The following is a 26,561-nucleotide window of genomic DNA, read 5'->3' as shown; positions in this document are numbered from 1 at the left end:
GAAGGCCGTTTGTGGCAGAGTTTTGTCATTAAACGCCATAAAACTTCTGTCGGACTCAGCGTAGCCTACTTCTCTGTCAGCAGCGCGTCATGCAAATATACAGGACCTAACAATAAACTCTCAAGCGGCTCTTAAAAGTACAGGAAAGCCGCAATACCGGCTATCTGTCTTCACATGGGGGTGCTTGCTGGAGAAGGTCGGGTTGGAAGAACCCTGAGAGAGCTCCATCAGCCATACCATGAATTCAGGCGTCAGGTAAAGTTTGTGCTGCAGTGCAATTTATACATATAATGATAATCACGTGGATTCCTCACGCGTGGGACTAAATTAATTCTTCCAACCCGACCTTCTCCAGCATGCACCCCCAGTGAAGACAGATAGCCGGTCATTCGGCCATGATGAATCAAAGCGCTCTCCAGCTCTGCGTAGCCTTTTTCTCCTCAGATGATGCCGAGCACAGAATCTTCTGACGCTCATTTCTGAGCATTGCAGGAGACACATCTGCTGCAACGTACAGGAAATGTCATTGTGCGTCAAACCGCTGTGGAACAAGTCCTTAATCAATCTTTAAAAAATAATCCTTAATCTGTTGTTTCAGCGCCGCTATGGTTGCCATGGTTACCCGAACTGCAGCATACAGAGCCATTTCCGAGTCACGTAAACCCGACCAATAAAATATTAAAATCAAACTTCCCCTGGAGAGAATTGTCACAGGAATGCCTGTTAAATATCCAGAACTAAGTTCATTCGGTTGTAAATGCCAGCTTCCGGTGCACGAATATGAATAAACGGTTGTTTTTGGTTCGTTTTTTCCTTCCTGTTGACTAGGGATTTCATTTTTCTTATATGAAATAGAAAACGAAAATAAAAGCGTATTTTGAATCTTTGTTAAATCATATTAACACAGAAAAAGAAAAAATGCAGTGTATTCAATATTTGTTTTTTGTTTTAAAAGGAAAATCAAATAAACCAATCCGTTTTTTGTTTTTTGATTCCCACTCATGACGGAAAAATCCAATGACCAAAAGATACACGGACCGGGGGGCAGTCAGTGTTTCCATTGATCTTTATAAGTGTATAATTACACTTTTTAAGTGTAATTCTCGTAACTGCATATCTCGTCTTGTGAGATTTCAAAAAGACGAAAAAGAACATTTCAAATTTGAAGCAAATGGACTAAGACAACTTTAGCCTTTGATAAATTATTGCGGTTGCTGTTCACACTGTTGAGAAAATAGTCAGATGATGAGAGCAGTGATGACTCAAATGATTATTTAGAGGTAAAGCCCTTATGTAATGTATAATGATTGAATAGTATTACAGGGTGACTACATCATATAAATGAGGCCAAATACAGCTGGAAACTGGATTTTTATGATTTTAGGTAGAACCGGCTACATCACATCCAGAGACGTAGAGATTTGCAAAAAGCGTTTCCGTTAAGCTACACTTTTGCAAATAAGTGGTTTATTGAATCACCTGAAAAACTACCTCCTGGAAGCCTAACAAGGTTTATTTTAGTAGTATTTTCTGGGGGTTTTTCCGAATCAGTGCTGTTTCCAATACAAGACTTCTTATTCAATGTTTGGTTTTGGACAAATCTAGGGCTAAAGGAAACGGCCTTCAAATGGGCAGTAAGAGCAGGTCTGAAAGCCAGCTGGAACACCTTATATCATTCACAGTTAGCTATTTTAACTTGGCTGACTTATCTTATGGTAATCCATTATGCTAATTAATATTAATATTAATATTTATCCTATCTGAAGACATAATGAACACAATGCAACTAATATTAATATTCTTTCTTTATGATCAAATCTGTCCAAACATCCTTATTTCAAGTGTTGCAATCTAAAATCAATGCTTCTGGAACTCCAAACAAGGACTTGCAAAGCCCACTGGAACCAGCTGTCACTTAGCTGCTGTTGGTGGGCAGGTAAGCCTAGTGTTAGCCTGAGACCTGCTTTTGAAACCACTCCACACCCCACTGGCTCCAAAACTGCAACTTTTCTTAGTTCTGCATTTGATCCAACCAGGAGGTCTAAATGTTGCCACTTGCTCATATGGATAGCCGGTGGTTTAAAGGGATGGAGTCAGCCACTGACCTAGGACTCCACCCCCTTTCTTTTCAAGGCTGTGCCTATTCTGAAATCAGTTTTGCAGCTTTGCACTACCAGCTTCAAAGGTAAAATGAATGTGGATGCTTCCCCTCTGATGTGGGTGTAACGAAGCACTTGCTAAATGATATTTGCAGACAGTCCCCTCAAATATTATTGTGTGACTTCAACATTTTTCAGTTGGTGGTCATTTCAGACTAGTACCAAATAAAGGAATACATTTTTCCAGCACTTTTTTTTCTTGTTTAATTGCTTCCTGTAATCAGCTCATGTTTTGTTAAACTTTTGCTATTCTTGGACAAAAGACAGATGACTGACAGGATAGGGACACCTTGGGGGCCAGTCATTATTATTAGTATTAATAAAGACACACATAATAACAGTTTTAGGGCACAAAGGCAAATAGAATATTACCCCTATTTGAAGCTTGTCACATTAACTTTTCTACATTTTTTACTTATAGTGGATTAATTTGTTTAAATGAGGAACATTAAGTGAAAACACCCACAGTTTTGTTTGCCGTCTTCTGTTTATACGTTTCCCATGTAGCTCACGCCAAGTAATTACTGTTAACTCTATTTCTGCTCCCCAGAGCTTGAGCCAAATTAGCATCTTAAATGGAAAGCCATGCTCACAACACTGCAATTAGTGTTCAAAGCTGAAGTTAGTGGCTCTAACCTCCACCTCCACGCGCATGTTGACACTCTTTCATGTCTTGAACTAAATAAATAGGTGATTAAAAACCAGTTCCATCGGCTACCTGTGTTTGTGTGCGTGCGTGTGTGTATTGGAGCTGTTGTGGTAGTAACTGCTGTTTTAAGTAAACACATGCCCGCATGTGCCTACCGCTACTTGGGACGACTGGTAAAACCTGCAGTGCATGTTAAAGGTCACTGCTATTATTGCAACCGAAAGGTGAAACAGTTTACCGCAGAAAAATGTCCCCCTCTTTCAAATGAAAAACAATCCCTGATATGAGAAAGTTGTTTTGTGGATAATGTAAGAAAAGCAGGCGCCGATCGGCCGGCTTTGTGGGGACTGGCGGCAGGTGCGGCGCATGACGTTGTGTCAGCTTTTGAAGCTCCGCGTGTACTTCAATCTCCATGTAAGACACAGCAGGCTCCTGATGGGAGCTGCCATTATTCTCAACAATTGTAATTTCCTTCTGGCTCCGCTCTGCACGTCAGCCTGCCTGTCAGGAGCAGAGACGGGGGCAGCGTGATGTAACGTAATCACCATACTTTGACTTGAAATCAGGCAACATTGTCCCTTCACCTTAAAAGGTCTTTTCAATAATCAAGACAGGTGACAGGTTGCAGTGAAAGGCTTTTATAACGTACATTCATGTTCGGGAAGTGGAAATACTGGCCACGTCAAGAACTGCATATATCGCATGTAAAAGCAGTGACCTGTTAAGTTTGAATATTTTGCCGCCACGCAGACCTGAGCTGTCTTTCTGATGACAGAAGACTGTTTTTGAAACCACTGTTGCATAAATGTTTGCAGGATGTCCTGGGTTCGGGTCAGATTTTCTGGAACAATGGCCTGACTCACTCATGCACGCATGTAGTCTCTCTGTGTATCCCTCTTCTACTCTCTGAAGCACACACAAACACACATAGAGCACTACTGGGCTGCTTCTAGCCTGAGATACATCTATTTTATCCTCAACCATGGCGGTTTGCCTAATCACCGCTTGCCCACGCTGTATTAGTTCTGACATCCAGTTCATGCGAAGGTCCTGAAAGTATTTGAGACAAGTCATGAGCAGAGCCCTGAGGGAAAGCTTTGCTTCTACAGAAATGTTTTCATCTCAAAGTCACACAACACAAGAATGTATCCGACTTATTTCTCATTAGATTGATGATTCAGGTGTTTTTACGTTTTCTGGCTTTTCTGGTTCCCTGCAGCTTTCCACAGAGAAACAACTGTAATCGGAGTTGTATTTTTGATCTCTGAATCGTTCAAACTGTACTTTTCAGACAGATTTCATCCAGAGGGGCTCGTTTCAGGACGTTTTTAATGCGGCGTATTCCTTTATACAAGTTAATGACGTTGGCCCAGTTCCACATTCATCATAGCTGTCAGAGCCAGCGTGGTGTACGGAGGGGCCTGCTTCTGCTGAACGAGCAGAATCACGGGCTGCACAATTCTGACTGAGGTGTGGGAAATCACTGGGCTGGAATTGGCTGTAGGTGCGAACGGGTTGAAGCAGGTTTTACATTTGTAATCTGCAGCTGGCCCACAGCTCTCACATCTGGACTTGGAAGCAGTAAGGCGTTCGCTGAGACAGGAGAGACTCTGGATATATGGAGGATTGATTATGTCACGTATTTAGCTGCTGTCAGGTTGATTATCTGTGTGTTCATGCAAAAGAAAAAAAGAGGGAAAGTGAGGCAGATGTTCCTTTTAAACAAACTGTTGACATTTGGAGGGGAAAGCACTGTTTTATTTCAAATGTTAACCCTTTAGGAGTGATCCGCTGGGAGGCAAAGATCTGTACTTGTTTCTACCTTTATATTTGTACTCTTCTAAAGCTCCTCTGCAATTAAACCTTCATATTATAACAGTTTACTCAAATTTGGCAGATGTCCTAAGTTGTGCTTTTTTAATTTCTTTTGTTTGTTTTTTTTAGAAATAGCTGAACCTTTCTCATAGGAAACACTGACATTTTTCGATTATTTATTTATTTATTTTTTTTACACTTTTAGGGTTTGCAAGTCTCACTTTACTGCATCTCATAGCCACTAACTTAAGTTTATATTTATGCTGGAAAAATCTGTTTCTGCAATTCAACTATGCAGCGGCAATAATGACAATGATAGTTACAGACATTATAAAATATAGATAATTTTATATACATTTTTATAACAATTTGCATAGAATGAATAACAATGTATCCTATATTTAAAAAAAATTATTTTAAATAAAATGTATACTATATTTAAAACAAAAGAAATTTGTAGCCATGATAATGAGGTCATCACCATGGCCGTGATGTCACTCGTTGATTGTTGAGCGTAGTTTTGTGACCTCTGCGTTAAACTTTGTGTGCATAAAAAGTGCACATTTTTAAAGGCTAAAGATCGATTTAATTATTGAAACAATAGGTAAGTTTACTTTTTTTAAGAGTGTCTGTTGGAGCCAACCCTCTTTTTATGTTTCTTTTCGAAAAGGTTTATGTCGAGTGACCAACAGGGCTATTTCACACTTCAGACTCCGCTCCCACCAGTTTTGTCTCTTACCAAATAAACCAAATCAATAGTTTGTCTCACTTTTAGAGGAAGTGTCGTCTCTGGCTGTAGTTTTAGCACCAATCCACAACAAAAGTCATCTCAGCGGACTTTGCACCAAAAGTATGCAAATTCAAGATCATGATCATTGTTTTCATAAAATAAATTAATTAAATTGATTTACTTGATAGGTGCAAGAAGGTTAACCAGCTTTATTTTTTGTTTTTGATTTTCCAATCACTGAAAACCTCAAATAAAAGATCCAGATCTTGGGTTTAAATGAATACCGGTAGTTTCTCTGTTCTAATACTTCTCTAAGTATATCTTCTGATATGGGACTGCATCATTGGCTGTATCCGTCTGTTCACGTGTTGGCAATGACATCACAGACATATTCACAGCACTGATGTGACATGAGGTCGACAAATTCAGGCAGCATTAGATTATCAGTTTAGCTTAATTCAACTACGTGAACCGGTAACGACATCTGGCTTGAGTCTCTGTCAGGAAAAACATGCTCCGCCCCAGTAAAGCTGGGTGAAATTCAATTAACTGTATCACATACAATAAAGCTCATACAGTAGAAGTAGTAAGGATTTTGTTGTTGTTCATTTATTTTCACATAAAACCAACCATATGGCTTATCCAATGGTAAGTTAACCTTTTCACACAAATAATACAGCAGCAAATTGCAATTTGATAGTTGAGCGAGCTTGTATTCGAGTCAGAATTCAGCGTGAGTTTCATACACTTGAGCATTTGAGAAAATATTGGATTACACTGTCAGACCGTCCTGACATGATTACTACCCACACGTGACAAATAAAGCTCATATGATTTGCCGCTCCGACACAGTAGCAGATGAGAAACAAAGTCAGCAGTGCGGGAGGGCTGTTTGAGCTATCCGTCAAATAAACTCATAAATCATTCAGTGTGTAGATTAAATTCCCAACACATGCCTGGTTTCAGGTGGCATGTCAACTGCGTTTGACCTTTCTGTTTTAAAAAGTGACGACCCCAGTGCATTACCAGTATTAAAGGACCGTTTTAGTTATTCCTTTAAATTCCCGAGCCTTGCTTCATGAGCAGGATGTTTCAGCAGTTTTACTTCATCGCTGTGAAGCAGAAAAATGCTTGTCCATTGACTCAGCAGTTGACTGTGATGAATTTAAATGTTCTGTTATTTAAAAAAAAAAGGAAAGAAAGAGAGCCAATTAAATCACTTAATCTTATAAATCAAAACATGAGCTTTTAAAGTAAATTCGATCTCCTGCATTGCATTGAAGAGCCATTCGTTTACATGGTCTTCTGTTGACATTGAATTGTTTCCATGGCACTTCAGTTTTATTTGATGACCACCCACTTTTTCCATCTCAACCTCCCCCTGGCATTTCTTAGCCACATGCTTTTTGTTTTCTCCCTCTCTCCCTTTCTCTTCCCATCAGTCTTTGCAGGGCATGCTTGCCTCCCTTCACTCTGAGCTTGACATTCAGAGGTATTTGATGAGAATCCAATCGCCCCACAGAGTTAGTCAGCCTTTTTTATCTTATCTGCATCGTGCTCGTGTGTGTGCCAGTGTGTGCCGCTATATTTGCACCCTCACTTGCTGCGTTCCCAACACTTTGCCCGGTCTCTGCTTGCCTGCCCCGACTGTCAGGCCTAACCAGGTCTGGCTACGAGAAGATGACAACTGTTTTTCATATAAAATACTTCTTTTTTTTCTGTGTGTGAGTGTGAGAGAATAACAGCACGTACACGCAGGTGTGTTTCCAGTTGCATTAGCTCTACGGCACCAGCGTGGGGCGAGAGAAGAAAAGCCCAGTGTTTGCCGGCCCCTTGGTTTCAGTCTCTGGAGGGCAGATCACCTTACAGCACAGACTAACAGTGGGCTCCGTAGTCATGGCAGAATATTGTCTTTTTGCTGCAGTGACTAGAGGAATTAATGTCACGTAGATTACAGAAGAGAGCTGGTTTCAAAGCACTTTACTAGCAGTTTATTAATATTTAAAAATAGCTTTATTCTATTTCTTCTGCTGGATCCACATTGCAGGGTTTTTTTGTTTGTAACTTTGAATACTAACCTCTGATTTAAAATTAGATTAGCACTGAAGTGTTTCATGTGTGGGCATGTATATTTTTTTCATATTTGCACAACTGTTTTCTTTTGGTGTTTTTATTTTGTTATTGTGCAGGAATCAAGCCCAGACTCACCATCAAAGCCCCTTTAATCTTGCTTGGCAAGAAAAATATGTGACTAATAACCCACATTAAAGAGTTGGAGCGGCAATTTTACCCACTTCACCAACTGCATGGTGTTTCAACATATATAATAGACTCAAAGTGTGAAATTTTGAATTTGACTGTGTGTTTCTGAGATTAGGAGACTTATAGTGCATGTACGGCATGTGCACGTTACTCTCGTGCCCTCGGCCCTCACTGTCTCGTTTCCACGTTCTTCCGTCTCCAGAGCAGAAGCCCAAAGCACGGCCCCAGCCCCCAGCCCAGCGTCGGCGACCAGGTCGACCACCTGTCTCTGGCCTCCCTGGAATCGTTGGACGCCATGTCTGAGGCCGACGCCCCCACAGCCTTCACCCGCGGCAGCCGGGTCCGTGCAAGCCTGCCCGTTGTGCGATCAGCCAACCTGACAAAGGACCGCTCTCTAGGTATGTCCTGGCCGTTTTGAGCTACTAGTAGTTGAGCTCCAACTATCTTTCCAAAGACATCGGGCAGCTGTGCTGGGTATAAATGTCAGAGCCGTGCTGTTGGAAAACCTACAGAATAAGCTAAAGACTAAAAGACTAATTCACCAGATCACAGGACGGTTTAGATCGGGGGTCGGCAACCTGCGGCTCTCTAGCGCCGCCCTAGTGGCTCCCTGGAGCTTTTTCAAAAATGTTTGAACATGGAAATAGATGGGGGAGGGAAATATACTTTTTGTTTTAATATGGTTTCTGTAGAAAACATGACACAAACATTGCTGTAAAAATGTGTAGAATAAATATTACATTTCAACATTTCTGTTAATGAAGATTTGTACGGAAGAGTATTAGGGCCATGCAGGAGAAAAAATATTTGAGAGGGGAAGATTTTTTTTTATTGTGCACTTCGAGAAAAAAAGTCGAAATGTCGACAAAAAAGTTGAAATGTCGAGATTAATGTTGAAATACAATTTCAAGAATAAACTTTTTTCTCAACATTTCAACTTTTTCTCGACATTTTTACTTTTTTCTTGACATTTCGACTTTTTTCTCAACATTTCGACTTTTTTCTCGAAATTGTACTTCAACATTAATCTCGACATTTCGACTTTTTTCTCGCAGTGCATAATGAAAAGAAAATCTTCCTCCTCTAAAATATTATTTTTATTTTTCTCCTGCCTGGCCCTAATACTCTTCCATAGATTCGCGTAACAAAAAGAGTCATGTGGAAAGACATGCTACATTTGCAGCCGAGGACCCAGTTATAACTAATATAGATACATGCAGCATGTGTTGCCTTCATTCTAAGGCTTATACAAGACTTTTCACTTTTTGCTGCTCCAGACATATTTGTTTTTTTGTGTTTTTGGTCCAATATGGCTCTTTCAACATTTTGGGTTGCCGACCCCTGGTTTAGATGAACTTGAATCCAGTAAAGACAGGTACATTTCTGCCGGTAAGGCTTTCTGTGGAATATGTAACATCTCCTCACCATCCGCTAGTTGCATCTCACAAGGTGCACTGAAGAATGTTTTCATACATCGCTCAGGCTCCTTAAACAGATTCATGCTTGTACACATAAAACAGGGTAGCAGGGAGAAAAAGAGCCGTGGGGGAGTTGACGATGGGGCGTGCTCACTCAGGCAGCACTGGTGGAAGGGAGAGGGAGGGGCTAATTCTGTGTTTTGTTGATGTTTTCTTTCAAATATCAGCAGAAGGGACGTCGTCCTGAAATCACTTACCCCACCTTTAACACTTCTGAGAGGAACTACATGCTGTATACTCTGAAACTGCTTACCAGAAGGGTTTTTTCACCGACAGAGTTGTTTGTTCTCAGTGCTGAGAGCTAAAGGCCGAGACTGTGCAGTCCTTTGCACACTCTATTAATTCCTGTTAATTATATTATGTGATAGTATGTGGTATAATCTCTTACTATTTGTGTGTTGGGAGAGGCTATTATTATATCATATTCTGGCTTTAAAAGAGTGCACGTTTGCTCCTGTAAGGCTCAGACTTAGACCATTTGTACCTGGTTGCTATTTAACACCACCCAAACCTTTTGTTGTAGCTGAAAAAATATAAAGAAAGATGGATGCTTTATTGATCCTGCAAAGGAAATTACTTCATGCGGAAACATCCTCCCACAGGGATTAGTCTTTTTTGACCAAAACAGATTTTGTAACAAAGCTGCCAACCTTTTACAAGAAATAAATGCTTATATTTGATATTAAATTGAGCATGGAAATGATTCATATGGTGGTGCTTCACAGGGGTTGGTGAAATTGCAGAGTAATATAGCTGGCAGACATAGAACAAAGGGTATGGTCAAAAGCTCTATATTCACACACCAGAAACACTTTTCCTGTTTGTTGTATCAAGCTTTTGAATTGACTGATAAAAATTTACTTTGCGTTTGACGTTAATCTCTTAAGAGACCCTTTATGCCCAAGCTTCTCATACTTCTCAAACTTTTTCTACTGACTCTTTATTTGATCTTGCAAGTCATGTTTGATTCAACTATATTTAATGTGCAGTTTAAAACCGCATCATAGATAGCTGATAAAAATCGCAATATCTGAAATTAAGTGGTGCCCTTTCCAAATCTCCTAGTTTGAATCAGTCCAATTTCCTAATCACATAAAAAGATGATCTGTTTCTACCACCGGAGGATAAACGTTGCCAAAACTGTGATATAAACAAAGTACAAATGGAACAAAGTCCTTCAAAAAAGACAAAAAAAGACCTGACCAACTTTTAAGTACAGCCATGCACAATCCAACCTTATGCTGCCACCTTCAGACGGCACAAGACTGCTTACTTTATGACTTCTAACCAATTAATGAAGTGTAATTTGCTTTAGATTCACTATTAATTGGAGAAACATCTACTATTCACCTTCACCCGTCTTTTCCTCTCACTGCTGCTACCTTACATCAGCATTGTTCCTCCTCCTCTTTCCGCATCAGCTCACAGGCTCATTTTTTAATTAGAAGGCATTTCTTCTTCAGTCTACCAGCTTGTTATTGACAGGTTTAGAAATGGGTCGCCTTATCGGCGCACATGGGCTTCATTTGCATACATATACAGAACGGATGTAACTTGAGACGAATTCGGTTGCCGCATTAATGCAAAGAGTTTGAAAAACTCCTCAAACAAAGTTTAAAGCTCGACATTTTTAGGGGGAAGTTTTGTCTTTGAGGTAACCTCGCAACTCCTTACAGTGGAATTTGCATGAGGAGCATACTTTACCTTCTGGCCATAGTTTGAATGAATGAAACTCCAGGGTGTCAGTTTCCACACTGTTTTGGTGCCATCAATTCAACAAGTTGAAGATTACTCCCCATTCACTCACACACACACACACACACACACACACACACACACACACACACACACACACACACACACACACACACACACAAAGCATCTAAGCATGCTTTGCAGCCCGTATGCGTGCATGCACACACACATAAGCACACACGCACCCGCCACTTCTCTCTTTAAAACCATCAAAAACATCAGGACAAAGTGTCGGGACAGTGGGGGGTTATGGTGTGACTACTGGGAGGAGAGAAACGGGGGCACCGCTTTACAGCAGTGTCCCTCCCACAGCCTCTCACACACATGCATACACACAGACGCCTAGACACACGTTTCTCCTAGTCCCACTGGATATTCGGGGCTTCCTCGTGCCTTCTGCTCGTGCTGCAGGAGTTGTAGCGTGGTCTTTTCCTGAGCATCATAAGACCCTGCAGAAGACAGGAAATCCTTGAAAAGCTCTTATGTGAGTATGATATTCATTTTGGAGTGTAGCATTTACTGTGTTGTTTTTGATTTGAGGCCGTAATCTACTATTTTGCCACCTTTCTGTTGTGATTAAGTCAAAATGGACACAAAAAGAGGTATTTCATGACCCTGTTTAGCTTCAACTTTTGTGTCTCACTGCAGAATTGTGGAAAACTCAAGTAGTGGGCTGTGCCCATTTGGTTTTAAACCCCACCGGCCATTTGTTTCCAGTCTTCAGTGAAAGCAGGCGCTCAGGAATGTAACATGATTCCTTGTTATAACCCACCTTTTAAACGGTGTTGAACAGCAGAGCTGAAGAAATGTTCATGAAGCTGTTTGATCAGTGTCACTGCGTCAGCCAACTCATTCACACTTGTAGCTAATAGCTGGAGAGGGAAAAAAAAATAGCTCACTTTTTTTGTAACAGATCTCAAGGGAGAGATGAAGTTGTTCGACAAATGTGCACTTTGTTAGGTTTTTACAGCACAGGAATCCAGACAGAGAAAAGACAGCAAAGGATAGACTCAGCATTTTTATTTCCTGGATTTGCCCTCTCTCTGTCTCCCTCCGTCTCGTGGAGCATGTAGGGTCTTGTATAATATTTCACCAACATCTGGTAGCTTTTACTGGCTTGCTCATTTTTATGGGGTTTGCACTAAGTAAAAACAAGCCTCCTTTCCTAAAACCGAGCTATTTTCAGTGCACAAATTCAAAAAGTGAGATTGGACATAAATCACCTCTTTTGTCTGTGCAGGTAATGAACTGTGACAGTTTGGAAGATTTTCCCCGTGTATGAGTTAACTGGTTCAACCAATCACATCATTTAATTTGCTGGGGTTTTTTTTTGTTCCTTTCAAAAATCTGTCCATTTCTGCTTGAAAGAATGAATCACAGACTGGGATTAGATCATCTTTCATATTTTCTTCTTCCCTGGTGCTGTTTATACAAGTGCAGTGTGGGCGTGTTCATAAATTTTGTGGTAGAGACATTTGTTTTTCTAAAACACGGCACAGATGCCACACCCAGGGTTCAGAGGTTCAAGCTTTGGTCTTTTTCATGCACTGCTTTTTTCTGATCCGCCCTGAGCACACGCCTCTACTTTGGCTCTCTGGTCCTCCTCCGACTCACTTATGTTAGTATCTTTTTTTTTTCTTTTTCTGATTATAAAGCATCCAGTTTCTAACATTGACCAAAGTTGAGTGACAGATCTATTCCAGTATTAGCTGCCTTGCAAATATACCCTTTTGAAGTTTATCAGAAAACCATAAAACAGTATGTTTCTTTACCGATGCTAACTGATTATTTTTTTGTATTTGCAGCAACATTTGGTACTAGAATTCACTCTGGAGATTAATTCATTCAAAACCCCAAAAAGTGATTTCTAAATCCATTAAATATGACTGTAGAGGGCATGAATTTGTCTTAAATTGCACCATGCAGCATCCACTTAATCAGAAAAGCCCAAGTATAAATGTTTTCTTGTGCATGTCGAGTACTAGTATTCATCTGGACAAATGGAGCATTCAGGAGCAGAGTGTGTACGGGTTTGGCCTCATTCACTCAAAACTGAATGTAGATTTTCTTTTTTTTTAATTTTGCATAATATCTGCAATTGGATGAGAACTAAGCAGCCATGACAAGGCAGCATGTTTTAGGCAACTGTATTTTCCAGGAGAGGAATCAAACCAGTAAATGTGATTTCTGCTCGTTGGAAACTGCCACACACCCAAAACTGCCAAATGTTCAAAAGTATGTTTCTGTTTTGAAGTCTTTCTTCTCGCCTCTCTCATCTACAATACAAACCATAACTTGTTTTGTTTTTAAATCCACCTAATACAGATGTAACAACAAGGCTGTTTCATTCCGACCTCAGTTTTTGATAAAGATCGTCTGATTTAATTTTTCTTGTCTGATTCTAAACGTCTTGAGTTTGTGCAACTCTTTCAAAAAGTGAAATCTTGCAGAGGCTGCAGGTTGTGCGCTTAATTGTAACCACTCAAACTTGTTTAACTTCATGGTTTTGGACATTTTAAGTGGTCGTCTCAAACAATTTGATTGTCGTTTTTCCACAGGATACTTTTACCTCGCAGGCCGTACAAATCCGTACCTGTAGGTGTTCTGTACTCACTTTGAAACGTGTTCACATCAAAGTCAGACTTCCTGCTGAGCTTGTCATCACGATGTGCTCACTGAGCAGAAAAACTCTACCCTGATATATTTAGTCTCCTTCGCACTACATCGGCTGGAGAAAAGTGAAATTCATTGATCGGGATGCAGGTCGATCACAGATGACTCAGTTGACTGCAAATCAGCTGGTACATCTACATTTGGGGGTTTTATTTTTATTTCTGAGAAGAGGGGTGTTTAGAGTGTGGATATCCACGTATTCTGTTGCATTTCCAATCATTCATTGCTTCAAAGATCATGAAACATTACTTTTGTGTTTGCATAATGAAGTGAATACTTACAAAGAAGGGCAGACTTAATCAGCATCTCAAAACCCACAACCAAAAAGAGATATCAAATTCAGGTAAACTGCAGAAATCCTGCTAACTGCGCTGTTTTTCTGTCTCTAGGTGTACTGTACCTGCAGTACGGCGACGAGACCAAACAGATCCGCATGCCTAACGAGATCACCAGCATCGACACAATCAGAGCTCTGTTTGTTAGTGCCTTCCCGCAGCAGCTCACCATGAAGATGCTGGAGTCGCCCAGCGTTGCCGTTTACATGAAAGACGACATGAGGAATATGTACTACGAGCTCGCCGATGTCAGGTAAATATTCTAGTTTTGAATGTGGAAAAACGGGAAGAAAAACCAAAGGGATTTGGAACATTTGGAGTGAATGAACTGGGCATTTTAGGATCATAGCAGTTTGACTCTTCATTTTAAAATACTCCTCTGCCCTGAGCTGGTTCCGACCAGTTAATCCTGGGTTTGGATCAGCGCCGCCGACTGACTCAACAGCCAGTCAGAGGAAAAAACATGCCTACCGCTGCATCTTTCCAGCAGACCCCGTTTAACTCCTGCCCTTTCACTCCAGCAAGGAAACGGCTTTGTCCTGGAAAGTTCACTTCCTTTTCCCTCCGTGTTAAAAGGAAACTGTGGGGGTGAAGCTGTGTGGCAACAAGTGTCTGATATACGGCACTGAAACACAATTTCCTCCCTGTTGAGGAAAAAGTTTGAACCTTGAAAAGAAACTGTGTCTAACAGAAATACAGATATGAGTTAGGGCTGTTCGATTAATCGATTTTAAATCGTAATCGCGATTATGTAATTAGAACGATGTTAAAACATGAAAATCGTAAAATCGATTTTCCATTTTTTTTTTTTTTTTTTACACCTTGTCTGCACACATATACATGATTGATGGAAATACCTCTCAATACCTGCGACAAGTGCCCCATGGGAGAGGCTCTTTAGTGTAGGAGGGGGCGTTGTCACATGCCACCGGGCATCCCTCAAGCCAGATGCGGTAGACCGGCTCGTGCTCCTTGCAAAAAAACTTGCAAATGTGAATAGCAAATGTAATGACTGACATTACACACCTCTACCTCCTTCATGGGTTGCATTATTATTTAGCATGCAAAGACCCAGTTTAGTTTAATTAGAAAATGTCTTGTTTTATTTAATTGGAAATATAACTTACTGTATGTTTGCAAGTGCTGATTTGATGATATTTCTTTTTCAGAGATAAAACTTTATATTTTATTATATTTTTTAAAACTTTTTTTCAACTTATTTTACAGAGTTTTGCACTTTATTCATTCATTTTTGGTTTAATAAGAGCAAAGTTTGCACTTAAAGCCCAATGGGGCAAATGTTCAATAAAAAACAGCATATTTGAAATCATTTCTTTGCCTTTTGTCAATTCACAAAATAATCGTAATTGTAATCGAAAATCGGATTTTGAGAGAAAAAAATCGAGATTTTATTTTTGGGCAAAATCGAACAGCCCTAATATGAGTTAGTTGTTTTTTTTCTTTTCTGTCTTTGACTCTTTATATTCCTGTCAGGAGAGTCCACTGCATGCAGAATAAAAAGGGCCACTAGAAAGCATAATGAACTTTGCCCTTTTGTCTGTATAGTTCCTGCTCAAATGAGGTGTGTACTTTGTGACTAATTGTTTATCAGGGCTGTAAAACATGGTCTCATGGTGCTTTAAGGTTGGTACAGATGTCCAGGGTGCAACACTTTAGCGAGAGTGAGATCAGCCAAAGGGGGAAAAACAGATCCACCCACCATTCGTGTAAATGAGCCTCGACAAACTTCTTCTGACAGGACGTTTTAATGGACTTTAGAGATTTAGAGGAAATGTCTCATGACAAAAGACTGTCCATGCCCTTGAGTGAGGTGTTGAAGCGATCCGGCGTGAGACAGGATCGTCCGTTTTCCGACGGGAATGTCTGGGCCGCCTTGTTGTCAAAGAATGCCTCCCTCCCTTCCAGGAACATCACGGACCACTCCTGCCTGAAGGTGTATCACAAAGACCCCGCGCAGGCGTTCAGCCATGGACCCCGACCCGCCAACGGCGACGCCAGGGTGAGTACTTCCCCGTCACTTCCACAAAACCGCCGAGTGTTTCATTAACAGCAGCAGCTGTGAGGAGATTGCCAGATTTGTTACAATTAAACTAGAGAGCACATTCTCCAGTTCTCCTCGTTCTCACATCCTGTTTGCAGTCGAGGAAAGGAATGTCCTCCTGCCTCTGTTAATCTGTTTGAAGGGACTCTTGTATTGTTCTCCCTGGGGCCTGCATTTGGGCTCCGCTATACGCTCTGCTGCAGCTTGTTTAAGGGACAATTCAGCTCAATTCTGCGGACTATTTCCCTCGGCCGTTCCTCCACCATTATAACCTAATCTCTTTTTCTAGTTCTGATTCCGCTGTGTTTGTTTCCTGCTGATGAAACAAAACTTTAAACTCCTTCTCCAATAATCCGCCCGACCCCGCCATCATACCTCTCTGCTCTTCTCTGCCCGCAACAGATTTATAGTTGGTATCTCAGCACTGGAGTGTTGCTGAAAATATTACTTTAACTTCTGCAATTAACCCGCTGCCACAGGCTAAAACGTGTCTACCACTTGAGAGCAGCTCATAAAGACTGAAGCAGTGATGTCATATTGATGCTGGAAAGGTCCTTTTTTGATGACATGATGAGATTGAGGCTTTGTTGCTGCTGACAGACGAGTTGGCCGTTCCTCTGATCAGGGCATTCCTGGCAAAGTGAACACAAAGTGGCCACTTTATAGCACATTAAGTGTCTGGGATGTGATCAATCTGCAGGTATAACATGAATAAAAACACCTCAAAAGGCACATCACAACTTCGGAACTTGTGAGCAAATTGTGAAATTGTTGGCATGAAGTAAGAGATGCAGAAGGCGACTATTATCTTGAATAGTCCTATTACTGTTTAACCAACGAGCAGTTGACGCAGGCATGGAGACTAGTTGTGGCTCTGGAGTAGGCATGGGACGATATGAAAATTTCATATCACGATATTAGTGGACAAAAATATCACGATTACCATATTATCACGATATTAGCGTGTCGCTTATAAAATTCTTAAAATGCAAGGAAAAACACTAACCGTGGATCCACTGGTTCCTTCAGAACATTTATTCTCAAATCATTCTCAACCCAGTGACACTTGAGGTAGAGAACAAATAGTGTACTGTAAATGTTATGCATTACAAAGTGTAAACTATAGTACCGGTACGGAACTTATTTGAACTTTCTTTTTTTGTAAGAAAATACTTCCCTGAGAGTCGAAAGAAATAAGTGACAAATAGAAATAAAGTGACAAAGTAGAGCCAAATGCACACTGATTGTATTACTCTCTGAAACTTTAACAGTGGCTGGCTGCCTGCTACTTAGTACTTCTCTGGAAAAATAATAAAATAAAGGCACTGCTCTGTAGTATACAAAACAAAAGCTGTATGGCCAACACAAAGATTGAGTGAAAATAAAGTGCCACAGTAGTCAAATGCACACAGATTGTACTACTCTCTGAAAAAATATTAAATAAATAATAATAATAAATAATATTAATAAAATACATGAAAAAAATAACACTGGCTTCTACCTGGCTGGTAGCCTTGTGTGACCAAAAAAAAAAATAAAATAAAAAAAAATAAAAAAAAATGTCGATAATTACAGTACCCCACGATAACGTTATCGCGGCCGTTTTTTATCGCGATATACGATAATATTGTATATGGCCCCATGCCTACTCTGGAGTGTGGAAGTAAAAGAGAAGTAGGTTTTCTGATTTTTGTTGCATTGACCCCGACTAATACTTCTCTAACTGAAAGTTTTGGTATGTCCACTCTGCGTAAACACATCTACAAGCTTCGCCGCTCAGACACAGGGTCCTCAGAGTCCACTCAAGAGTCTACAAACACTTGCATTGTAGACGCTTAATGAGGCATTGTCTTTATTTTTGGCAGCCGTGGAAATTTGTCTGCGGATTGTTTGTGCATGTTTTCCTCTTTAAGAAATCTTTGGGGAGACTTTATGTTTTTCCAGCACTGTTTTTAATTACTAAATCTGCAAACACTGGTGACGGGGCCAAGAAGTTCAGCACAGTTTCAATCGCAATTTCATTTAAATGTAAGTTTTGAAAGGACCTCCGAGTTGTCAAATGGTGGAGCCTGTTTGGGGAGAACTTAAGAACATGGTAGTCTGTACACCAGCTTTTACTGGCAGTACATTTTGCAGTTGCTCAGATGGGATTATATTTCCAGTTTGGCAGCTTCGCTGGAAGTTTCAACTGGCTGTAATGGAGAAGCAGTCTGGAAAACCTGAAATCCATCTGAAATACTTTTAATCCCTTCAACCAAGATGCATCAGTTTCCTCACTTGGATGGACATGGCATGCAGACACACGGGCGTTGGGAACAATTTATACGTGTATCTCAACCCTGGGTTATACTTGATTATTTTAATGTGCCATAGAGGCGCAGTTTAGAGTCCCCCTGCAGGCGTTGAGATTAAGTCACTTTGACAACGCTCTCCAAGGTTTAGCTTTGCTCAGTGACTCGTTCTATGTCACGTCATTAGTTCCTTGCATCTCTTAGTTGCCTCTGCCATGATGTCCACTGCAGCTCTGTGAGCTGGTTTCATTGTGCTTGTCTTACGGCATAGTGGCGTACAGTTGTTGCAAGGACTGATGTAGTTAATTTGGATGGTTTTGTTTGCAGATAGTAGGGACGGGAGACGGTGAGAGCTAGTTGATAATAACTGAAGCAGGAAACTGGTATTTTTTACATTAAAAACGAAATTTATAAACAAAATGACTTGACTTGAAGCCAGCTTCGTGTGGCCATTTACGGAACTGCAGGTTTGTTAGACGTTTCTATTTAAATTTAACTATTGATAAATATTGAACTTTTTGGTCTGAAAACTGTCTTTGTAGGTTTATATGAAGATTGTTTAAAATGAATTAACATTCTTTTTATCTGTTATGGCTGAAAATGCGACATTATGGACATTTATATCCTCGATTTAGTCTTGATCAAAGGTATTCAGAAGTTTTTCAAGGTTGAAGATGTTGCATATAATCCAAAACTCAAACTCATAAATGTATGTCCAACATCAGCCCACTGGTGGCTACACAAAATAAAAAGTTATCTCTTTTCAGTTGAGATATACTATGGGGTGGGCCATAAAGTGTTCTAGTTTTTCCACACCTTCGATCTGTTTCCACAATCACTTCTGTTATTGATTAAAACTTTCTGGCCGGGGAAGCCCGTATGGAACTGTTTCTGGATCTCAAAACAAGTTTGTTGTCTGTCAGTGCGTGATGAATAGTAGACAAAAACGTGTTGGCTGCTTGATAAGGAATTTCTTGTATCAGCATTTCAGTCGATGAGATAAAAAAGGATGTTTTTCTTTTTTTCAAAAGCTATTTTATATAAATGTGCTGGATTGTATCTCATGCACAGCAGGGCTTACTTTGTCTTCACAGTTGAGTCATCAATAGTGGCTGCCAAAGGTTGTGTTATGCTTCCATAGCTAAGAGATATTTTGTAAATAGTGGTTCAGTTATTAGCTAAAGTCAGATATATTAGTGGTGCTTGTTAATTTTTCTGCCTTGACCCTGCTTAGAGGAAGAAAAGATGTCCATCCCCTCCCACCCAAAGCCTTAGGATGGATAAAACAAAGTGCTACAAGTTTAACTTTAATTAAAAAACAAAACACATAGATCAGTACCAATTATTTCCAGTTTTCTATGTATAGTTTATTAAATAACTGAAATAGTATAATCTTTGTCAATATTTCTATACTTTTTCTAAATTAGATAAAAATCCTATAAAATGTGATTAGTCATATTTTTATGACAATGACTGTAGAGCTCAAGTATTTGCAACTGCATTGAGCTTGTTTTCCACTTCTCGTCATAAAAACAATGAATTGCAACATGTGCAGAAGAGAACAAAAACCCAAATGCAGGTATATGGTGATAAATATCAAATATCTTCTCTTGTTAAGGCTCAAGTTACTTTCTAAGTGCAGCACAGGCTGCTTTGGACTTGTTTTCCATTGCACATCTTTTCGAAATAGTAATAGCAAATGCAAGCTGTGGGGTTCAGGGCAGGCGTCACTATACTCAGAACAAAAACCCATTTTAATCTGAGCAGCAAGACACTGTAGGTTTCTAGCAAGAAAACCTACACTGTTTGAGTCTAATTATCATGAATTACTGCACAAGCCTCTTTTATACTGTACTGCAAATCTTTTCAGATTAGTCTTGCTGGCGTTCTACTGCCACTCTCGGTTCATACCCAGTGTTCAGTTCTGTAGTTTGTAGTCCTGTATGTCCCCCATCTCACACTTGTAGTAAGTGGAAAAGGGAATAAACATGCCCTTTCCCCAAATGAGTTCATGCTCTTCCTTCATCTCTCCTTTGTTCTCACACAGCGCTTTGAAGGTGGGTTTTCTGCAGTAATATTCCACCTTGTTTTGTATTTGAACGACCCTGAAATGCAACCGGGGAGGGTTTTTGTTTTGTTTTGTTTTAGTTCCACCTTGGGAGGTAACAACAAAGGGGAGAGGAGCTCTGTGTAGGAAAGTGAGTCGGCAACGCAGAGCACGTCCAACCCTTCTTACCCGTTGAGCTCTTGTCACTCCTGCTGGCATGCCGGCTGCACTCGCTCAGTACTCGAATCATATCGGCACGAAGCAACGCTGCTGTCGTTAAGCTGCCGCTGCTCCTCACCGAGGAAGCTCAGTGCTGCATCAGTATCGACATAGCAGCATCGCTGAAACATCTGAAGGACCTGAGCCTTATTGTTAAGATCAGCATGTTCCACAATTCCAGCTCACCTTTGCCCATAGAGCTCATTTCACATCTGTTGCCCTGTTACTACCTTTCAAGGAGGAGCAGTGGCAGCGGTAAACACATCCCTCACCACACCACCATTTTCTGTTATAAAACGAGGTAAAATATTTGTACAAAAGTCTTATCTGATCCAGTCCCTCCAGGAACTTGAGATCTTCCGATCATAATAATTCATACAAATTCAGTCAAAGTCTCTAATATATGCGAAGTGTTGCAATTTTTTTAATTTACCACAACATCTCTACATTTTTTTGGCACTCACAGACGCGACTAACATACTGCAAAAATCTTTTTTTAAACAGAACAAAAACAGAGAGAAGAAAAAAACGACAAGTCCCAAAGTTGTGAAGCGGAAGTCCTCATGAGGCAGGTTTCCACTAGCAGGAGTTCAGGTTAAATTTACCGGACAGGAGCCTCTAACAGTCTCCTCTCCCCCTTCAGTCGGCTTGTTTCCACTACACTGTAGCCCCACACAAGAACCTTTGACTAAAAAATAGCGCCGCCGACCACTAAGTGGTTGTTATGCGCATTTTTTGCAGTTCGCAAATAGGCAGCAGAAAAATTAAAAGAAGAAGAAACACGTAAAACAACAGGTGGTACTTTCTTTTCTTGCTAAACATACATTGCGGTCGTAGCATAGCGTAGCGAGTCCCCCTGCCGGATCTCTATATTGGTATAACATGACAGCAAGACCTGAACCCACTCATCGGCCCATCCATCGTGTTTTTCATGTGCTCTAACTGCATCATATGTACTCCTAGCAAAATGTCTCTGGTCCAAATGCTTGAATGATTTGTGGTCACAAGATTTAAGTTCACGTGAGAGGGCTGAACATCATTTCCTGCTTTTAGAATACCCAATCAGCAGAGACCTCCCACCAGGTACCCCCTCTAGGCCGATCAACCGCCGTCTCCTACTATAGGGCCGTTTTTTGGCCCCGTAAAGGTTCCTGAAGGCCACATTACAGCGCTCTTCTTGGTAATGGAAACCCGGCCCCGAAAAATCCAACTGGAACTCCCGCCAGTGGAATCGCGCCTATGCTGGCTCCATCCGGTTAGCAGATCTGCCCCAAAGTGTGAAACAAAACCACTGTCATCTGCCAACAAAATAACAGCAAAAGACAGGGAAAAACAACTTCCTAAGTTTTACAAGAAAGTGGAGGTAAATTATTGCGTACACTGCAACACTGAGGTGGAACAGAAGCGTAAATCTTCTCTGGACAGCCAAAACATTTAAAAACTGCGCCAAAGACAATATTTTTACTATTGTAAATTAGTGCACTTTATTGTTTGTTTTTGTTTTCTTTGGATAACATCCATTTCATATGCACTTCATGGTCCCAGATTTGAGGCAGAGCTTTACAAGCCAATTATACATTAAAAGGGAGACTTCATAGAGAGACCACAGTTTGAGAAGCTTACTTCCTAAGTGCAGGCTGTTTGTATTTCTTCCGGAAAGAAAATCGTTATATTTGTGTTCAATTTCCTCACAACTTTCATATTTAGCTAGTTTCAATCTCCATAATGTTTTTTTTCTATCACCAACACTGCTATATGCACATGTAAGCACTCTATGTACATCCAGCAGTTAAGCCCTTTCAAATGTTTACACACCTCTGCATCAACATCAGGGCGCAGCTCTTTATGTGTTTAGCTTGGCTCCCTCTCAGTTTCTACAGTTTGCGAATTAGTTTAGAAAGCCTATCCATTGCTGACGCAGCAAGGGATCGGGGCAACTTTGTGCACACAAATCAGACAGTCTACCTCTATTATTGGAGGCTGAATACCGCAGCGGAAAAATGAGTCTGCGTGTCAAACTGGCGCAGATGTTCTCAACACAGCTTCACGTTTGGCCTGATGCGGTTACCCGTGTGTATTGTTTTTCCCTGTTTGGTCTGGAGGCCATGGATTTCTGATTTACAGTACCACAACATCTGCGTATTTGAGGGATATTTTGAGATGTTTTGGTTTGTTTTCCGAAGGCGCAGAGCATGTTTGTGATTGACAAGCGATGGTTAAATCTCCTCTTAAATGCCCGGGTGAGATTTGGGAAAAATCCGTTTCAGACGTTAAGTGCTCCTGAGTAAAATCCTGAAAGTGCAGACTTTAATTTTATGAGTGCAAAGACCTTGAATGGTGGAGGTCATTAGGGTTTGTTGACGGTCTGCAATGGTACGGCACTTTTCAGACTCCCTTTTCTGTGTTTTGCTGCTCAGTTGGACGTGCAGCAAACATACCTACAGACTGTGTGAACTCTCACTTCCAACAAGTTTTTTTTTCCTTCTTATTTGTCACCACAGCCGAGCACGAGGCTTTTGTAACTGTACACACAACAGGCACACCCACTTTATTGTTCCTTTCACTGTGATAATCTATCTTGGCGCGCTGGAAAAAAACCTAACAAAAAAACAGATGAAGACAGCGATGAAAAGCACTGTATCTGTTTTTCTTTTTTTTTTTAAAGAACTATGCATTAGACTTTCTGATTTGTTTTGGCTTCTAGGTGTAACACATGAGTCATACTGAAGCCGAAACAATAGCTTGTTTGTTTAAAAGGATGCAAACTGGATTGGCTGAGCTGTACACGTGACACTCGGCTGCACAGCTTTGTCACACGCGGTGATCCAAAGATCGTGGGGCTTTTATCTGTGTTTGTGAATCAAATTTCAGGTGTATATGTTTATATTTAGTTCTGTGTAAAGTAAACTCAATCTAAGTATATCATCTTTTTTTATCTGTTTGGTTCAAAGTCGTTCAAAGATTTGAGTTTATCTCTCTTAGTGTACTGATTTGGTCAATGGTGCATGTTCTCATCAGATATACATTTATTCAGTATTTTCTATTGTAAAAGTATATAATGGGCGGCTTACAACATTAAACACAGTCCCTTTTACATCGTACCTGTAAGAGTTTAACCTTTGTTTTTTTAATTATCAACCTGAGCTTCACATTTTCTCTTATCGTGAGAAGCCAGACTACATGATTGTACATTATTCTGATTCTTGTAAGGGGTTGAGACAAAGATTGTTGACAAAGATTTGCCGCCCGATTCTGCAACAAGAGGCTCGCCAGATCTTGTTGCAAATTAAGCAGCTGAAGTTCACTCCCCAAGGTGCATTTTTTAGAAGCCAAGCAGCCTTATCTCCAGGAGAGCCAGCTTCTTCAAAGCTGAAAAAAGTAATCACTTCTTATTTAAAAAACAAAAGCTAGAGAATTTTCCGCCCAAAAAAACTGTATCTTGCAATCATGAATTGTAACATTGCTCTGTAGGGGCCTGCGGGCATAATATCCAGAACTTAAAGTGAAATATTATGTGCCCAGTGTTTGCAGCCGTGCAAGTAACTGCTTTCTGCTTCTGGAAAGACTGCTGACGGTGTATTTTTCCTCTTTTAAAAGCAAAACTGTTTGAGTTACCGGTAGATGGATGCTTTAATCCAGAACTACAAGATGAACACTAAATAAATAGCAGATGAAACTGTTAAAAGGACAAAGGTATGCAGCCTGATGCACTGACCAAACTTTTACTTTTAGTATTTTTGTTGAATATGTAAACTTTACTCTGTGTAGCAGTTTCTCATCATTTTAATGCATCCGTTTGTTTCCTTTTCCAGATGCACAGTGACATGGCACATTCTGGTCAGCACCCTCTTAGACATCCACCCATGGGTCCTCCATCCCATCATCCCATGCAGGGAGCACTTTCCCCAACTCCTCACTCCATGCCCCCATCCCCCTCCAGAATCCCGTTCGGCCCCCGACAGGGCTCTTTACCCGGGAACGCCACCATCCCAAGGGACCGCCTGTCGAACGCCAACCCTTCGGCCCGCTCCATCTCTCCTTGCCCCAGTGCCATCCTGGAGAGACGGGACGTCAAGCCGGACGAGGACATGGGTGGCAAGAGCCACAGTCTATCCAGGGGGAATGAGGGACTGTATGCCGACCCGTACCTGCTCCAGGAGGGACGGATCAGCATGGCTGCAGCCCACGGGCCGCACCCCGGCCCCGGGCTGGACGGCCCAGAACATGGGATGGGGGGATTTCACCGTGCTTCCATCCGCTCCACGAGCTCCTACGGCGGGCCGAGCCCCACGGACACTATGGATCATCCCTCTCTGTACAGACAGAAGTCCAGAAACAGCCAGCTGCCGACTCTGGGCTCCAAGACCCCTCCCCCATCCCCTCACCGTATGACTGAGGTGAGGATGATCGACATCCATAGTGGACCTCCTCACGGGGGGCCTCACGGTGGATCCCACAGTGTTCCCATGGAAAGAAGCTCACCGGTGCGCCAGTCCTTCAGGAAGGACGAAGTTCCAGGGACTAAGCCCAGGAACGCCATGGGATCGCCGGTGGTTTCGGAGCCCCTGGGTCACCCCCTGGGTCACCCCCTGGGTCACCCCCTGGGGCCCATTCCTGCTCCCAATGATCATCAGACGCGGTGAGTTCCACAGAAATCCAATGTTGCAGACACTGAGCTGGTGGGATCGTTAAAATCAGGCATGAAAAGTAAGATGTTGCATGGAAGCATGGACTAATTTTGCATCCTAGTCTGACTCTAACGATGAGCTGCTGAGTTCCTGTGCCTGGTTCTGACTCTGTTTCATCATCCATGAGCGAAGGCAAGAATATAACCTGTTCTTTCACTGTCTTTCAGCATCCAGCTCTGCCAATTAAGCAGACTAATGCACATGATTGTTTATTAGTTTGGTTTATGTCTATATATGAGCCGCTCTTGATCATCTGACCATTGTTTTCACAGTCTGTATTAAGATTCTGAAGCGGACAGTGCTGATGACCCGAGACAGCGTAGACCCAGACGTACTGTAGCTACCGCCAGCAGCACAGCGTAGTATCAGAAAGCTCTGTTAAACCACTGTATATTTTTCTGTTCCCTTTGAACATTGTTCCAACAACAATATCCCTGCAAGGCCTACTCCGTTTGGATTATCTAGCAGATATTTTAGTCCTTGTGTTAGGTTTTTCTGCTCTGACTGAGAGCACATAAGCACAGAGAACGAAGTTTCCCTTAAAGGGAATGTACAAGGGCTATGTGCAAAGAAAATATTGACCAGGTTGAGGCCCAATCAGTGAAACGGATCACGCTGGACCACCTGGGTGGCCTAAAACCCCAATTAAACAAGCTCTGGGAATATTTCAAAAGAGTACAGGAATGAATACTGTGCTTAACTTTCAAAATAAACACAGTCTCACCCAGTTTCCTTTAGCTGTCACAGAATGTATTAATGTGTAATATGCTGGGTGGTAAGGTAGCACAGCATTGTTGAGATCACAGAAACCTTGTGCCCATGTATTGTCCATTGTAGCTATACGCACAATCCACCCTGTGTCCTCAACATACCACATATCCTTCCTCAAGATAAATGATTATATCAGAAGATAAAAGTTGCTCTGTCTTCCAACCTCTTGGTTTTCTGATTACAGGGTTCTTGTTTTTCTTTGCAGTGTTTTGACATATTGTCTTTTCGTTCTTGGCAAGCAACACTTTTCAATATCTCCAGTTTTATTTGAAGATCAGTAAGACTTCATCTCAGGTGTCAACCCAGTGGTTTTTTTCTTATCCCAAGGATGATGTTGAACTAAGTGGATTGTACTATTATATTTTGTTTACTGTGTTGATTCAGCTTCTTTTTTTTTTTTTAATTACCCACCTTAAATTCTTATTTTACTCTTTTTATTTTTTTGGTGGAAGATCGATTCCATAAATGGACAAAAGCCAAATATTAGAGTCATGAGGAAATGATGCATTATACACTCTGACACTTTTATGTTATATTTTGTTTCGATACTCGTGTGCACTCTTGGAATGATGGATATAGATATAAGCCCGGAGATAAAGCTGTTTATTGTAGCCTCACTTCAGGCCA

At 41.1% G+C, this 26,561-nt stretch overlaps 1 protein-coding gene across 16 annotated transcripts in view; it reads left to right on the top strand.

The window, feature by feature from the left end:
* si:ch211-285f17.1 (sickle tail protein homolog) overlaps positions 1-26,561 on the top strand; it is a 147,292-nt gene that overhangs the window by 102,876 nt on the left and 17,855 nt on the right. For 12 of the 16 annotated variants that reach the window (XM_061713449.1, XM_061713451.1, XM_061713448.1 and 9 more), the window contains 5 exons: positions 6,796-6,876; positions 7,818-8,013; positions 13,911-14,109; positions 15,783-15,876; positions 24,288-25,114. In XM_061713449.1, the coding sequence (XP_061569433.1) occupies positions 6,796-6,876; positions 7,818-8,013; positions 13,911-14,109; positions 15,783-15,876; positions 24,288-25,114 (1,397 nt within the window). Of the gene's footprint in view, positions 1-6,795; positions 6,877-7,817; positions 8,014-11,188; positions 11,333-13,910; positions 14,110-15,782; positions 15,877-24,287; positions 25,115-26,561 lie in introns of those variants that run through there. The other 4 variants (XM_061713446.1, XM_061713456.1, XM_061713454.1 and 1 more) reach the window with 2 other exon arrangements.

This window comes from Cololabis saira, chromosome 22, assembly GCF_033807715.1.
Source record: "Cololabis saira isolate AMF1-May2022 chromosome 22, fColSai1.1, whole genome shotgun sequence".
Classification (NCBI taxonomy): domain Eukaryota; kingdom Metazoa; phylum Chordata; class Actinopteri; order Beloniformes; family Belonidae; genus Cololabis; species Cololabis saira.
This window is presented reverse-complemented; position numbering and strand designations above follow the sequence as displayed.